Source organism: Lissotriton helveticus, chromosome 8 (genome assembly GCF_964261635.1).
Source record: "Lissotriton helveticus chromosome 8, aLisHel1.1, whole genome shotgun sequence".
Classification (NCBI taxonomy): domain Eukaryota; kingdom Metazoa; phylum Chordata; class Amphibia; order Caudata; family Salamandridae; genus Lissotriton; species Lissotriton helveticus.
Window position 1 is genome coordinate 405892283 of NC_136069.1, and position 18312 is coordinate 405910594.

The 18312-nt window shown below is 42.9% G+C and overlaps 1 protein-coding gene across 1 annotated transcript in view; it reads left to right on the top strand.

The window, feature by feature from the left end:
- The window catches only part of FREM2 (FRAS1 related extracellular matrix 2), a 635470-nt gene that overhangs the window by 12678 nt on the left and 604480 nt on the right, over positions 1-18312 (top strand). Inside the window, exon 2 of the mRNA XM_078657234.1 lies at positions 13821-13910. Within this exon, the coding sequence (XP_078513360.1) occupies positions 13821-13910 (90 nt within the window). The remainder of the gene's footprint in view (positions 1-13820; positions 13911-18312) is intronic.

Below are 18312 nucleotides of genomic sequence, written 5' to 3' on the forward strand. Positions count from 1 at the left end.
ATAAATGGCACGACAAATCGATGATTGATTTGGATGAATTTTTGTTTCTGAGAACAACCAGTCCCGTCTTACCAACGTTTTATTACCTACCCAAGGTACATAAGGATTTAAAACAGCCTCCCGGGAGACCAATTGTCTCATCGATAGGCAGTCTTACTGAAAACCTTTCTCGCTATTTGGATCACTTTCTATTTGAGGCAGTTTTGAACTTGAAATCTTATATAAGAGACTCCACAGACTTCATTGAACACATGGAGAAATTGGAATGGCAACCTACTTACTGTCTGATCACCCTAGACATAACCAGTCTATATACCTGCATTGACCACACACAAGGCTTGTCTGCAGTAGAATACTTCCTAAAGAAAAGACAATTGAAATTTCCTGCCCACAACTTAATGCTGTTGGAGCTAACGCAATACTGTCTGTATAACAACATTTTTACTTTTCAGGGAGAACTGTACAGACAAATCTCTGGTACCGCCATGGGTTCCTGCTTCGCCCCCAGCTACGCGAATTTATTCGTGGGCTGGTGGGAGGAGCAGGTAGCCTGGGCGACAGAGAACCAAACATGGACTGAGAAAATAATTTCGTGGTATAGGTATATCGACGATTTGTTCTTAGTGTGGAATGGTACAGTGCAGGAGGGAGAAGAATATATTCGCCATCTAAATCTCAATGAGAACAATCTGAGATTCACGGGTCAGGTCAGCAAGGTGACAGCCAATTATTTAGATCTCCAAGTGAAGATTCAGGATGACAGGATAACGTGTTGCCTATACAGAAAACCAACAGCTGGCAACAGTACCCTGCATGCATCTAGCAGCCACTCCCCTAGACTAATAAACAGCATTTCTTATGGAGAATTTCTCCGATTGAAACGAAACTGCTCGATGAAATCTGACTTTGATGAAGCGGCAAAAGAGAGCTTCAATAGATTTCTAGCAAGGGGTTATAATGCAAAATTACTTACCACCACTCTGCGGAAAGTATCTAACATTCCGAGAGTAGATCTTTTTAAGAAGAAAGACAAAAAGATCGATGATGGCAGATTTCGCATAATAACCACCTTTTCACAAGATGCAGACTGGTTTAGAGGTATGGTAAAAAAACATTGGAACATTTTAAGAACAGATCACATCATAGGAAAGGATGTGCCACCCAATCCTCTAGTTACCTTCAGAAAAGATCGGTCCTTGAGGGATGACCTAGTTCATAGTCATTTAGATCCAGTGGTGAAAAAGAAGCAAGGTACACTCCGTGAAGCAAAATGATTCTTTCCATGTGGAAGGTGCAAAGCTTGCTCGGCAAGCAAACGCACTTTGTCCTATGAAGTGAAGGGCCTTAAAAATGGCAAAAAAATTAATAAGTTCATGTCTTGCCAAACTAATTTCGCAGTTTATTGCTTAAAGTGTCCCTGCGGGATGAGATATGTGGGTAGCACCATTAATTGTGTTAAGTTGAGGGTCTTAGAGCACATGCGTGCTATCGCAAACAGGGATTTCACTTACCCGGTGGCTCGCCACTTTTACATAAAGCATAAGAGCGATAGGAGTTTGCTACAATACTTCTGTCTGGACTACATACCCGAAAATGCTAGAGGGGGAGATAGACTTCAAAAGCTGCGCAGGTTAGAGTCCAGATATATAGTAGATCTCCAGACTAAGAGCCCGGAAGGCCTGAATGGGGGAGAAGAACTGTCAGTACACTTGGGCACGTAACACGGATAAGGACAACAATGATAAGAGGAGAACTGTACTGTGGAATCTGTATTCTTGAAACTTTTTTAAGACTTATTGGTTGATGTGTTGATTTTCCAGTGATGTTTAGCTCCATCCCAGCTGCATAGAAGGGACTATGAATGAAATTCAATATTAAGAGACTAACTTAGGTAGCTTTAATGTGTGGTATAATTTGCAAATCATGTAACTCAAATACCAAAGATGAGGTCACTAGAATAGGACTGCACGGCAACCGGATAGGTTGCCATTGCCGATCCACGGCGAGATCTGATGTGCCCATGGGGCTGTTTAAATAATTTCTTAAAGTACAATGATATTTATGAAATATGACATTGAAATTATGTTTAAACTGTATATAATGAACCAAGTAACGTTCTAAGATGGCGCCCACAATTTTGAGGGTTGCGAATAGTCCTGTTTCTGTTTCCATAACTATGAGTTACAAATGGCACTCCGTTGCTTTGCACGGGTAGACACAGAAGAAGGGAATCACCGAAACGCGTCTGTTTTTGTTTTTGTCAGTGGAATAAAGAACACTGCTTGCTGAAAGCATCCCGCGAGTGCTGTCGTTTTTCTCCCTGTAATGGGGAAAATCTGAGCAGAGATATATATATATATATATATATATATATCTCGAGCTCCGTGGTTTGCAAAACCCTCCAGAAAAAGCACTCGCAGCAGGTTAACTCCGTTAGAAAGTTTATTGCGCAAAGTAAAACAAACGCGTTTCAGCTATTGCCTTCGTCAGTGTCAGCTGGCGGCGGCAAGGCGGAAGCAAAATAAAGCAGCGTCCACTGAAACAAACAATGGACTACTAACTCAGATATATGGGCGCCATCTTACAGTGGTGAATTGCCCAACAATTCTAATGCAAACGAATCATGCAATGTTTAGACTGGTCAACACAGTACTAATAATCAAAACAGCTCTATTTCATAAGAAAGAGCAATTATCTATGCATATATTACAATATTATACAAAATTGAGCCCTGGATGGGCTGATTCATCTTGTATGTCAACAATCCAATCGGTATATGCCGACCTGACCCTCATTGCAATCGATCATCACAAGTTCCCAAATTATGGAGGGACATGTCTAGGCTGAATAAAACACTATAGACTAGAGCCAATATTTTAATTAACAGAAATGCTGTGTACCAATGATGACATGCATCCTCGTACCTATTCTTACTAAACACCTAGTGTCATTACTATACTATTATAGTTAGATGCCCCTCCGCAAACAGAAATTCCAGGTTAATTTCCAAAACAAACAAATAATTCTTAGGGAAGACACAGTACATTTCCAATTCATCATAACAATTGCTGCAACTCAAAGGTGTGATAGGAGTTCCTCTCCTGCATTAAGGCCCCCAGGTGATTTTGTCTGCAAGTCCACAATGTATCTGGACTCGAGTCGCCTTAATTTCATTTTCAGATCCCCACCCCTTATATTATGTGGGACACAGTCTAGGCTGAAAAAACTGAGGAGGTTCCTATCACTGTTGTGACACAAGGCAAAATGTCGGGCCATCGGGTAGCTTTCATCTCTGTTAGCGATGGCCCGTTGATGTTCCAAAACACGTAACTTAACTGCCTTCGTCGTGCTCCCCACGTATTTAAGTCCACAGGGGCATGTCAGACAGTAGACTACAAATGTAGTCGAGCAAGTGATAAACTTGCTGATCTTAATCTTGCTCTGAGTTACAAATGGCACTCCGTTGCTTTGCACGGGTAGACACAGAAGAAGGGAATCACCGAAACGCGTCTGGTTTTGTTTTTGTCAGTGGAATAAAGAACACTGCTTGCTGAAAGCATCCCGCGAGTGCTGTCGTTTTTCTCCCTGTAATGGGGAAAATCTGAGCAGAGATATATATATATATATATATATATATATATATATATATATATATATATATATATATATATATATATATATATATATATATATATATATATATATATATATAATCCTCAGGGCACAAAGTTGACACTTGGTAAGGGGGTAGCTCAGCCTTTCATTAAGTACCAACAAATATGGTTATTTGCACTTGTTATTTACACATGAGTTAGAAACAATGGAAGTGTGCAGTATAAAGCGATATATATTGTAAAAAAGGTTTTTCTGTCTGCAAAGTGTTTTTGAGGCCTCGATGATGACCCCTTTCCTCGTTCCAAGCGCCCTGAAGTCATTAGTTAGTGATTTGCTGTGTTGTATAACAAACCCCCAACATACCCACACAGTAGAGAACAGATAGATTAGCCCTTCAATGCCATGTGCTGGCCTTCTTTGAACAGTTTCTGGTCTCTACCTTTAATGTGCCAATCTATTTAAAGTTCATTGCCCATTAGTGACACTTGCTCACCAACTGGGGATGCTAGATTTTACTTCTCTTAGAAGCCATAGAATGAGTAATTACTAGAGCAGAAGAAATGATCATGAGGGACACAGCATGTAAAGAGCAACTTACAAACTTAATTTCCCAAGGCCATGACCAATGTGGAACCTTAAAGCACAGTTTGCACTGTTATACTTTGGAGACGGCAATCTAAGAACTGACAAAAATATATTATAAACAGTACTCTCCTGCTTTACTTGACCATTCTTTCATCCCTCTGGGGTACTTGATTTCCTCCTGTGGTCCACCTACTGTATTGTGATGAGCCTGTCAACAGGGCTACCTCTACCCTCTCAGATATTAGCAAGATACTCAGAAAACTAAGCAATGAGACATCTCCAGGAGCATGAGGAGCACAACATCCTACTTTGCAGTTACCACCCAGGACTCAGCTCCATAACAGAATGCACACACAGGAACATCTGAAAGGATATCCTTCTCGCTGTCTCTGGATGAAGGCCAACACCGGGCATTGACATTTCACGACCTTCTTGCAACCTAGGATGCAGTTGATCGTGTCATAGTACTAATAACTAAGGGAGTATAATGTAGATTGAAGTCTCAGCACAGAATTGATTTAATCATACCTCCAGGACCACAGAAAACAAACCATGGATAGTTCATTGAAATCCTCTGCGCCACCTGGTTTCTGGAGGCGTATCTGAGGATTACCCTGTTACCTTGCTCTTAATATTAATATGTGCCGACCAACGCAGGTGATCAAACAGTACCATTTGCACTTCATGATGTACGTGATGAAACATCAAATCCAACTCTGTCTAGAAAATAAAACAAGTTGTCATGTCTACTTCAAACATTGCCTAGGCTATGTTTACTACAGGATGAATGACAAATGCCACCATCTTGATAGCTTCAAAATGGATATTCTGGCTTCAAAATGGATATTCTGGCATTCTGTGCTTTTGTGGTAGGCCATTCTTTGTTATAGCCCTAAACTATTTCAGAACCCCTGGTCAGATGCTGGAATAATCTGAGCACAGTCCTGACATGGGCCTTTCCTCATCTGCCCAAATAGTCACACTAATGATGTCTAATAACTCCCAGCTATCATGTTTCATGGCAAACTACCATTCTTACAAACTAACCATACCAAGGTTACCAACAAATTGTAGTTCTTCTTCCCAAAATATTTAATCAACAAGCTTGGACAAGTACAAAATCAGACCATCATAAAACACAACTACACTACACTTGCCTTAAAAGGTCGGCTATGGCTAAGAGTGGAGTCCAGGAGTAAATTTGCAGTCTTATGTGACAAGCATGAGGTCTAGTAGATCAAATTCCCCAGAGTTCCTGCAAGAACAAGCTCCACATGACGTCACGCAGGCAGGTCTGCTTGAACGCTGTTGATTCAGTAATAACATTGGGCATATCCCTTGGACTACAGAAACCCAGGCTGTCCAATACTTTCAATCCATCCCACAGAAAACAGCAATCTCCTGCTCTTCAGGACTTCCATGAAGTGTGATTGTTGTAGCAAGCCTTTGACAGATGAGATGATTGACGTAGCGGAACATAACAACAGACTTATGTTTGACCAAGAGCCTACATTGTTTTCTGTCTCAACCCTTATAGCCCTTAACTCTTACAAACGAAGACCTTCACTTCATTAAGGGCACCCTCTCCTTCATCCTGATTCACAATTCAAACAGAAATTTTCGATACAGCAGACACATACAGGGAACTTGTTTGCTCGTCAGTGCTGTGAAGCCATAGTGTCATGCACGGCTTGTGCCATTTCTTACCATTTCCCGCTGTGCACTTCGACACCCACTAATCTAACATTCACGCACAAGTGTAAGAAAGTAATATGTTCGATGCACTTAAAAAACCCTCAAAACTCCTGGTAAATACTGTTGATCTCTGATAAAGTATAAACAAGAAAACCTCACAGGCGTATCATCCTGCAAGACCTTCCTAACCTTAACTAAGACAAGCTTGAGGATTCGTGCCTGAAAATTGAAGGAAATGTGTAATTGGAAGTGATTTAATACATCGCCTGTCTAAATTGCAGGTGTGTCATTCAAAGTATAAATTACTTGTAATTTGGACCTCCTTGTTCAAACAAATTTTAAGTGAAAACGTGCTTTAGCAGAACTGCACCTCACTTACCCCGTCAAGCCCAGACTGGAATCTGTTCTCGGAAATGATTCTTAATCAGAATGAACCCTCTCAACCCTTTGTTGAATGTGGCTGCTGAATAAGAGCTGAAGCCATTCACACACAGAGGGTAGACATTGGGGGTTTCATTTGACTACTTCATGTATGCCCCCTTTCATTTAATTCAACATCACAGAGCGTAAAGGACACAAGCAGCGTGCATAGGCGTGCTAGATAGATGAGGCTTGCAAATTAAGTTGCAACATTGCTTGATTGCCATTAACTTTGACATTGCATGGTTTGGTAGACTTCTACAGTGCTTCGTACCCCTGACGAGGCCACAAAGTATTCCAGTTTGCATCAGGTTCCTCGCGCCATTTCAGAGAGCCCGTTTGATCGGAAGTTGCATGTAGTGTGGCCTTCATGGAAGGTGTTGGGTGAAGTGCATGATGTTTAATGATATGCTTCATATATGCTGCAGCCGTTGTGTTGCGGAGATTGTGAGTTGATGCAGCTGTAATTACCTACCTATTTAGGGATAGTCACTATCCAGCACTGGAGAGAACATAAGCAGAATACTGTAGAAATAGGTGAAGCAGACAAGGATGTCTCTTATATGGAGAATTTCCCAAAGCAGCAGAGATGCAGCCCCAGGAAAAACCAGTAAACAACCATGGTATCTAGCCTGCGTGTTCCACCAAGGGTGAGAGAGAGGCACTGTTACACGATATTGGTATTCCAGACTTCAGGAAATGGCACTATGTATACACCCTTGATTATTACTCATAAAAGAACTGTGGTCTTAGCGGCCCTTTGAGACTTTTTGGCAAAATCAACCTATTGCTATCACTTTGCGAGTGTTTGCATTGCCTAGGGATATCCTCCCTGATGATGGGACACATGGTTAAATGTTCAAATCAGATGACCTATCAATATGACAAACAATGCATCCCATTGGATCTATTGGAGACTTGTTGTAGATGAATATGACAATGCAATTGGCTTTACGTAGGCTTCACCAGTCTCAGCGCTCACACTGGTTTGACTGCTCTGTGCAAGCAAAGCTGAAGTGCAAAGGAGAAGTTAAGAAGTCATATTGAAGGTCCTCAACAAGTGATGCACCTGAGATACAGTGTCCGAGAGCTTGGTGGGAAGGTAGGGGCAGGACAAAACAACTCTCCAGGAATATGGGCCTGGCCTTCATTTGGTTGGCTGTGGGAGCCCAGAAAAAAATAATAATGAGCAATGTCAGGGTCAGACTAGCTTGTAGGACAATTAGGCAGTGCCCAAAGCGCTGGTTTGACATGGTCAGTTTGGGGGGGGGCGTTTTTTGGCTGTTTGTAGGCTGTTTTATGGTCTGGTGAGATGGTTTTTAATGGTAGTTTCCTTCATACTGCCCTAAAGATTTACTTCAGGAAGCACAAATGCATATAGTCTCCCATACCCTGCAAAACATCTATACAGCACGTCTTTACTAGTTAAAAACGACCACGATTTGCAAATGTTGACCTCTTTTTTAGCAATGTGATTCGCTGATGGATACTTTTTAGGGCTCGGCCTACGTCAACCCTGCGTCAGCAGGGGAGGCGGAGCTCCGAGCTCTTATGTTATAAAAAAAAAAAAAGTTTCTTTAGGGGTCCGGGCTGCAACATTCCTTAGTGCGCGGGCTTTTTTTATGGCATCTGCATAGTGATTCGTCTTCGCTGTGCTGTATTTTTAGTAGCCTTGACACGATAGGCTATATGTAATTTACGTCCGCCATGTTTGGCATTTTCTCTGCGGTGTCGCGCATGGCCGTCCATAAATATCAATTAGGAGCTGTCAGGGAGGTGCTGTAATGGAATCCAGATGCTGTGAGCGCGTTCACCATTCTGCAGTGCGTTTTGGTGGGCGCGCGCCATGCATTATTTTGTTGCTCCTTTCATCTCAGGTTTACTCGGCTAATTTCAATGTTTGAATAGCTGAAATGCTTTTACCGAAATTTAAAATGTTTGTTTGGAATAAAAGGTTTACAGTTTTCAGCTAGCTTGCACCTCCTTGTTTGAACACGGAATGTAAAGCGAGTTTGTTTTAGAGCACTGATAGCCCTGTGAGGTGATACTTCAGGGTCGACGTGGTGGGTGCTTCGGGCTGGCTTGCCAGTTTGTTTATTTAAGCGGCTGACATGGTAAGTGGAATAACGAGGGAAGAACACGGTACCAGCTGTATATTTGACTGTCACTCTTTGCTGCGATAAAAATAAGTGGGAAAGTGCAATTTCGGATGATATTGAACATTCACTCATTTCAACAATTATGCATTTAAAAAGATTTTGTAGTGGTATTTTATTCTGTATAATATAATCTGAGCCTCTCTGGGTCACCCGATTTCCTACATGATATTTCTTCACGCCTAAAGCTGCCGTGCGTGAAGGACTCTGTCGACACAGTTCAGCTACTTATTTAAAAAAAAGAAAGGTTTGTTATTTGCTCAACGATGTGTCAGTTAATATGCGTCTGACTATGCAGGAGTTCCCAGGAGCACCTGACGGGTGGCGAGTTCAGTAAGAGGCAAAGAGTGCGCTTTTCATGCCCTACTTCGGGTTCACAGTGTGAGTTTGGGCGGCTGCGACACCAGCTAAATATAAATCTGGCGCAGTCCTACTGGGCACCATGCTGTATGTCAGTCTATGAGGGAAGGCGCCGTTCTGCTCTGGGCTCTGGTGAAGGATAGGGTAGTGCAGAGTGCAGAGTGGCAGTGCAGAGTGCATAGTGGTAGTGCAGAGTGAGAGTGGTAGTGGTAGTGCAGAGTGGTAGTGCAGAGTGCAGAGTGGTAGTGCAGAGTGAGAGTGCGAGTGGTAGTGCAGAGTGCAGAGTGGTAGTGCAGAGTGCAGAGTGCGAGTGGTAGTGCAGAGTACAGAGTGGTAGTGCAGAGTGCAGAGTGAGAGTGCAGAGTGCAGTTTGGTAGTGCAGAGTGGTAGTGCAGAGTGGTAGTGCAGAGTGCAGAGTGGTAGTGCAGAGTGCAGAGTGGTAGTTCAGAGTGGTAGTGCAGAGTGCAGAGTGCAGAGTGGTAGTGCAGAGTGGTAGTGCAGAGTGCAGAGTGAGAGTGCAGATTGAGAGTGCGAGTGGTAGTGCAGAGTGCAGATTGGTAGTGCAGAGTGCAGAGTGGTAGTGCAGAGTGCAGAGTGGTAGTGCAGAGTGCAGAGTGGTAGTGCAGAGTGCAGAGTGGTAGTGCAGAGTGGTGGTGCAGAGTGCAGAGTGGTATTGCAGAGTGCAGAGTGGTAGTGCAGAGTGCAGAGTGGTAGTGCAGAGTGCAGAGTGGTAGTGCAGAGTGGTAGTGCAGCGTGCAGAGTGGTAGTGCAGAGTGGTAGTGCAGAGTGGTAGTGCAGAGTGCAGAGTGGTAGTGCAGAGTGCAGAGTGGTAGTGCAGAGTGGTAGTGCAGAGTGCAGAGTGGTAGTGCAGAGTGCAGAGTGCAGAGTGGTAGTGCAGAGTGGTAGTGCAAAGTGGTAGTGCAGATTAGTAGTGCAGAGTGCAGAGTGGTAGTGCAGAGTGCAGAGTGGTAGTGCAGAGTGCAGAGTGGTAGTGCAGAGTGCAGAGTGGTAGTGCAGAGTGCAGAGTGGTAGTGCAGAGTGGTAGTGCAGAGTGCAGAGTGGTAGTGCAGAGTGCAGAGTGGTAGTGCAGAGTGGTAGTGCAGAATGCAGAGTGAGAATGCAGATTGAGAGTGCGAGTGGTAGTGCAGAGTGCAGATTGGTAGTGCAGAGTGCAGATTGGTAGTGCAGAGTGCAGAGTGGTAGTGCAGAGTGGTAGTGCAGAGTGCAGAGTGGTAGTGCAGAGTGGTATTGCAGAGTGGTAGTGCAGAGTGGTAGTGCAGAGTGCAGAGTGGTAATGCAGAGTGCAGAGTGGTAGTGCAGAGTGGTAGTGCAGAGTGCAGAGTGGTAGTGCAGAGTGGTAGTGCAGAGTGGTAGTGCAGAGTGGTAGTGCAGAGTGGTAGTGCAGAGTGCAGAGTGGTAGTGCAGAGTGCAGAGTGGTAGTGCAGAGTGCAGAGTGCAGAGTGTGAGTGGTAGTGCAGAGTGGTAGTGCAGAGTGCAGATTGGTAGTGCAGAGTGCAGTTTGGTAGAGCAGAGTGGTAGTGCAGAGTGGTAGTGCAGAGTGGTAGTGCAGAGTGGTAGTGCAGAGTGCAGAGTGGTATTGCAGAGTGGTAGTGCAGAGTGGTAGTGCAGAGTGCAGAGTGGTAATGCAGAGTGCAGAGTGGTAGTGCAGAGTGGTAGTGCAGAGTGCAGAGTGGTAGTGCAGAGTGGTAGTGCAGAGTGGTAGTGCAGAGTGGTAGTGCAGAGTGGTAGTGCAGAGTGGTAGTGCAGAGTGCAGAGTGGTAGTGCAGAGTGCAGAGTGGTAGTGCAGAGTGCAGAGTGGTAGTGCAGAGTGCAGAGTGGTAGTGCAGAGTGCAGATTGGTAGTGCAGAGTGCAGATTGGTAGTGCATAGTGCAGATTGGTAGTGCAGAGTGCAGAGTGGTAGTGCAGAGTGCAGAGTGGTAGTGCAGAGTGCAGAGTGGTAGTGCAGAGTGCAGGGTGGTAGTGCAGAGTGCAGAGTGCAGATTGGTAGTGCAGAGTGCAGATTGGTAGAAGTATTACGGGCAGCAGTACCACTACCACCAATGCTACTGCTACCAGTACCACCACCACCAGTACTCCCGCTACCAGTACCACCACCACCAGTACCACCACTACCAGTACTACCACCAGCAGTACTACCACCAACAGTACTACCACTACCAGTATCACCACCTCCAGTACTACCACTACTACCACTACCAGTACCACCACCACCAGTACTACCAGTACCACCACTACCAGTACTACCAGTACCACCACCACCAGTACTACCACTACCAGTACCACCACCACCACCAGTACTACCAGTACTACCACCATCAGTACTACCAGTACTACCACCACCAGTACTACCACTACTACAGCCACCAGTACTACCACTACTACAGCCACCAGTACTACCACTACCACCACCAACAGTACTACCACCACCACCAGTACTACCAGTAGCAGTACTACCGCAACCAGTACCACTACCACCAACAGTACTACCACCACCAGTACCACCACCACCAGTACTACCACTACCAGTATTACGGACAGCAGTACCACCACCACCAATGCTACTGCTACCAGTACCACCACCACCAGTACTCCCGCTACTAGTACCACCACCACCAGTACCACCACTACCAGTACTACCACCACCAGTACTACCACCAACCATACTACCATTACCAGTACCACCACCTCCAGTACTACCACTACTACCACTACCAGTACCACCACCAGTACTACCAGTACCACCACCACCAGTACTACCACTACCAGTACCACCACCACCAGTACTACCACTACCAGTACCACCACCATCACCAGTACTACCACTATCAGTACTACCAGTACTACCAGCACCAGTACTACCACTACTACAGCCACCAGTACTACCACTACTACAGCCACCAGTACTACCACTACCACCACCAACAGTACTAACACCACCGCCAGTACTACCAGTACCACCACCACCAGTACTACCACTACCACCACCACCACATTAACACACTCCATAACACTTAGCAAAAATACATTACCATTTACAATGCCATTAGCTCAAACTCAAATAAATCCGAGCCCGATTGCATTTCTAATGCTTGTTTATTTTGGTCCCCGCACCTATTTCCTGTCCTTGTACGACCCTGTGCTATTTGTGGAAGAAAAAACCACACTGTAATATATAGTAACAGTTGCTAGTCCATCAAACCTGTATCGATTCAATACAGAAGTACCTGTTCAAGTTAGGCTGCTTGCCTGTGAAGTGGTGTAAGCATAGACTTCAAGCTAATCAAGGGCGGAAGGTCTGCAGGCGTGGATGCACCCAGATGTCCCTCCCTCCATGCGACCTTCACAACAGGGAGCTATTATTATTATTTATATTTTTGTGTTTGCGAACATCACAAGAATTAAACCAGTTAAAGTGTAATAAAAGGCATCAAATGCAGCCGAGTGGTACATTCCGCTAAATGTGGTTCTCTGAAGTTCAGCACACCTTACTGGTTACTATCTGAATCCTTACTGTACCTTTTCACCCCTTACCATTCTGCATCAAAGTAGGCAAAAAAACAAAGTATATGTACTGCATTTTTGTTTTTGATAGTTTGGTGCAGATTGGTATGGCTGTGGCTGTATGGTGGTGGGGTTATATGCTGAGCAAAAAGAGTCTTTCCTGGGAAGCTTATATTCGAACAATAACTTCAGAGGCATGTGTACTGTCACTTTAAGGGCCTAATTCCGAGTTTAGCAGTCCATAGGACCGCCAAACTTTGGTGGAGGTGCTGTGGCGGTCGGGAACTGCTGCACCAGTGGTCCGACCGCCGTAATAAGAGTACTGTGGTTAGACCGGGAGAGGACCACCACAGCTGCCAAAGATCCACGATCCCTGGCTCTGGCACAGCAGTCTTGCGGCATGGCCATGCATATATTTCGAATTTCCTCACTGCAACTCTAACCACAGCAGTGAGACTGCATTGGAAAGGTTGGTGGGTAGGAAGTGCCCCCTCTTTCTTCAAGCTCCTGGGATACATGCAGGAGTGCACATGGTGTGCCCCCCTGTGTGCATGAACCCCCTTTAATGCATGGCATGACCGTAACAGTTAAAGCCGTGCAGGAACGTGCTTTGACATTCCCATTGCTGTGCCTTTTTGAAAGGTACCACCGTGGGAACACTAAAGGACCGCTCGCCAGACTACGAGGAAACTCGTAATCTGACAGGCAGGCCGCGGCCCTTTTTGGTGGTGTGGGAGCGGAACAGTGGCGTGGCAGCCCATTCCCACACCATCAAACTCGTAACTTGTTTGGGAATCAAAAACATATTTGTGAAATTTGCAGGTATAGCACCTGCAAACAAAGGCAGCAGCGACGACCCGTGTAGGGCGTTCCACCGGGCGGTGACATGGGGTGGGGGATGGGCAGGGTGTAAAATACGGGAAACGGACGATTACAGGTAAGTAACGTAAAAAATAAATGAAACAAATTTCGTTGCGCGCGCTGCATCTCCAAATGTGATGCAGCGCCTGCAACAAAATTTGTTTTATTTATTTTTTACGTTACTTACCTGTAATCGTCCGTTTCCCGTATTTCACCCCCCCCCCACCCCCCCACCCTGCCCCTCCTCCGCCCCACGTCACCGCCCGTTGGAAAGCCCTACACGGGCCGTCGCTGAAAGGCAGTATGGCATAGCATATTTACCTTTCACAGTGTACTTTTGACCAGTATATTATATGGCTAGTATTTTGATGAATGCATATCAGTACTCCGTATGAGTCAAGTTTAGCTGTTTCAGTGGGTCGTCCGTGATCTTTTTGCAGTTTCCCCTTTATTTTCGTGTTTGTGTTGTTTGTAGACGAATACTGGAAGGTGCACGTGCACCTGTTCCTTTTTGGCTTGTAGAGTGTTGTTACATTGTGCTTGCAGCTGTTATTTACTCCCCGTGCTTGCATTTAATTAAAAAGATCTTTATTTCCCATTTTCAGCTGATATCGATGACATGAAGATCTGCTACGTGTTAAGAGACGGAGTTAATGCAACGAATGATATCTTTCACTTCACAATTGAAGATAACGGTAAGAACCTCCCTCGTTGAAGAAGTTGGCTGCAGGCAACACATTTCCTGCAGCTGTTCTCAGATAATTACAGGATGCTCCAAAACCCTATTTGTGTACAGTGATTACTCTGATTTAACACAAACATTAGATTCATGAATGTCAGTTCTGATCTGTTAGCATTTGTTTAGTTGGAACTCTAACAAGGAAACACAGCCATTATAATAATTAATGGAATACTTATCAAAACGGGGTAGTCTTTTTTTCTCTCTATTTATTTGTATCTTTGTTTTGTATATATTTCTGAAACCAAATTGATGTTGTTTCCCTGCTGACAGTGTTACAAAGATTGGAACATCTAAGGATACATGAATTTGCGTGATTTAGAAGAGAACTGTATGGGTTCATGATGTATGGAGCTATTCTACTTCTTTACAGTAGTGTACTAGGTCTGGTGGCTGTAGGTAGTAGCCTTTGGTAGGAGGCTGAGAAGGAAAGATGTCTTCCAGGTGGTTGACGGAATTACAGGCTTTATGTTGTGCTTTGATCCATTCGGGAAGAGAGATTGAGAGGCAGAGGCTAACTATTCTGAAAGACAGGCTCATTGGTTGGGTAGCTCTACTTGAGTGCTTTCTATGGAATGCGGTCAATTTGTGCGCTATATGTATGGTGTGCTTGTGTTACTCTTTAAAAGATGTACACTTCTTTCCTTAAGTATTGATCCATGATTTCTCTCCTGAAGCCAAGAGCCACAGCAGTTCTTTTGATCTGCAGTGACACAAGACAAATAGAAAAACGTGCAAATTCCACTTGCTTCACTTTTGTCAGATACTTTATGTGTCAAAGGTAGTTTACGGTGCTGGTAATGGAGGAAACAGTATGCATGAGCATCACATAAGACTTGAAAAGTAATGGTTACCAAAAGTTTTCAGATTTAAGATTTAATTTGTGTCAGTGGTCAAAGAGGGAGTATGACGCTAATCACATACGGAAACGCAGTCCGCCATATTTTTTATATTCTTGCTTCACCCTCCCAGTGTCACATGGTCATACACATTGATAACATACTACTGGTTTCGACTTGACATTATCTTAGTCTGTCCTCAGTTAGTTTATCAGTTTGTGCAATAATATTATTAATATCTGATCTTTTCATAGTATGACGATGGAAGCAAGCAACGTACATAAATACAAATTCATATAGACGAATATATAAATATAAATATATGAATAAATAAATACATGACTTTCATTATATTCTACAATTAATGCATACTTCTGTTGCCATAAGTACAATTTGTGTAAAAAATCGCTCATAAAAACCATGTAAACAAATTGCCATTGCCCTGATATAACTGCATAAATGCTTAAATCAGGTTCGTTGCCTAGTGGCTGCCAAAATGTCTATTATTAACATATCTTTGTAATATATGTATTGCATCTAAAAGATCATCTACTCATATATATTATTGCAATCTATTGTCGTCAGTACATTCAATTGCTTACTGTTCAGTTTATGACTGTGTACCTTGTAATATTACAGGCAGCATATAACAAAGTGCCGTATACTATGATAACTGCAATTTTTGCGACCTTGCTAAACCCAAAACTGGGGAATCAGTGCAGTTAAATCATACCACTACTTGCTACAGAAAATAATGGAGGTCCTCGGTGTTGTTCAGCCCATTAGGTGCTTTACTGTCAAGTTTTCAAGGATCATTTTTGACTAATTGTCACAACAACCTTTCCCAGTTGCCTCCTCCCCAAAGGTTAGGGATAGCATCAACAACAAAGTATTTTAGACATTTTAAGTTGTTGTGATGCTCGGTCTTAAAATGGAGTGTCAGGTGGGCGCTAGAATTCATTCAATACATATCAGTGAAATAGTAATGTGCTTTTATTAGCAAAAACAATGAGTTCTCCGTTTGGACCAGCTCACTGCAGCAGATAGCCATGAAGTAGAAATAAAATAAAAATCCAAAATTTGAACAATTAGAAACATGGCAATTGGAAAATTAGTAGCAGGTCTAAATGATCACCTGTACAAATTGTCCTTACCAGCTGTGGAAGAGCACTTTGTCCATCAGGACTCTGTATATGTGCAAAACAAATCATTAACTTTCTAATGTAGATATACGTTGTCTCCAGCTTCCGGATTCCCCTATAATGGCGAAGACATACATTAGTTTTACCAGGTGTTTCAATGGTAGTAATGGTTCTGTCTCCCATTGCCAATTATTACCCCCTTGGAGTGTATCTACGTGTCAAAAGGTGAATACCTTCATTAATTACATCAAAGTTGTTCCATTTGGATGATCTTACCATGCTCCCCCAAAAAACATAACTCGCCTCAGAATTTGTGATTTCAGGTACAATTCCTTCACAATGTCACCTTCATTTTTTGTGGTAAAATTGACGCAGTTTTTTGCATTGAGTATATTTTCATCATGCATTCACATTTGTCTTTTAAGAACACAGCCTCCTCTTTATTATGCGTGGCATTATACAAATACAGCAGAAGAGCAGTTGTTCTTTTTAGGCATCCAAGTCTTTGTGCCAGGAGTCCCTTTTATTCACAGGTGCTATTTCTTTTTATTAACAACATGATTAAAGACTTGTTTTTATTAATAGGTAAATGACAATGGCTATACAAAAGTATTTACTTTTATCTTAATAATTCAACTTCTTAAGGCTACCGTTAGATGTGCATTTTTACTTTGAGCTAATAAAAAATACATATATTTTAGTCAATGTATTACTTTTAACATTCGACTATTTCTTATTAGTAACACAATGGCAGCCTCCTTATCACTTTTGAAGTCTCATGCATACCTAGAACTGTCATTTTGTTGGAGAGCAAATCATAGAAGAGAAAGGAGAAAATTGACAGTCACAGTCTTCTTGGCATGCCGAGGAAGTTTGGGCAGTGGAGTAGGCAAACATGCATGTCTAGTATGGCCAATCTGTTGTCTAATGTATTATCAGAGTGTGTGGAATTTTCACAGTTTGTGAGAAGCTGCAGTGAGAGTTGTTTGGCTATCATCAATGTTTGGACGGAAATGTCCCCTGCATTGTCCGCGGGTGAAAACATTTTGTTTTGCTGTCTGCGCACTGGAGAGAAATAGCAGTGGTTGATAGTAATATCAACAGCACCGAAGAGTTTTACAATGAAGTAAACAACACTTGTTTCAAGTTCTATCTAGTCATATCTATGCAGCTTAAAAGAAAAAAAGTTTGAATTTTTTGTGTGAATCGATTTTTCTTTTTTTATAAATTGTGTCAGTTGGATTGACATTTAATATTCGAAGTTCCCTCCTCAGCATGCCAGTTATTATGAATATTAATACATTTAACTTCATGAATATACTACAATGTTTATTTAAAATGTGTAAAACTCACCTCCAAAAGTAACTATAACATCTTCACATGGCAGGATATCAAACCCTCGCACTAAGCTATGACACTACCACTTAAATCCTTATATATTTGCTTACCCATTGCCTATTGTTAGCATCATAGCCTTAAAAAGACAGAGAAACTCGAAAGAGAACCCTTTATGCAGCATGGCAAGTATCTCAGGATACGTTTTCATTATCTTGGGCAGCAAACTGTATCCAGTTGGGGTGACCCCAGCCCCTTAATTTATTTATTTTTTCCAATAACATTGTACACCAATAACAATCAATTGAGCAATGTCATATTAGATTCAACGCACACTCTTTGCGTCCTCTTGGCATTCAGACCGTTCTACCACATAGTTCTCACTCCTTACATATTCTTCAGTATTATGGCAAAGGTAGTATAGACATCAACAATTGCAGTGGTCCCACCACATCTTATAATAATGGTGCTAAAGTTTCATACACTCCTCATGTATTGGACCAAACCCCCATCCATATCCAGATACTCTAGACTCCGCATCTAAACTTTGTGTCTTGGGTTTCCTCTTGTCGCATAACTCTCTTATCAATTCGGCCCATATAGTCAAGCCTTGCAGGACTTTATCATCAGTCCTGACCTTCTGCATTCTATAATCCTCCACCAGAGCCCATTCAACAAGATCCTTTTTACCAATGGATTATTTCAGGGGCCCTCCGGTTTGTGTTCAATTTTCCTATTAGTAGGGTTTGGAACAATCCCCATTAGACCCCACTGCCTCACAGAGCAATCTGAGGTGACTCTTGTAACATTGGTCAGCTTGGTTATCATCCCACCTCAATAAGTTTGTAACTTTGTGCATGATCGGGTCACATGAAGTAACACAACGTATCTTGACCTGCACCTTGGACAGGTGCAAGTAATATGCAGATATATCTTGTTTGTTCAATTTCACTGGTGTTAAGTAGGTATGATACAAGTAATTAACATTTATTATTCCAACAATCCTGTCAAGGTCGTAGATACATCCGGCATTCTCAGGAAC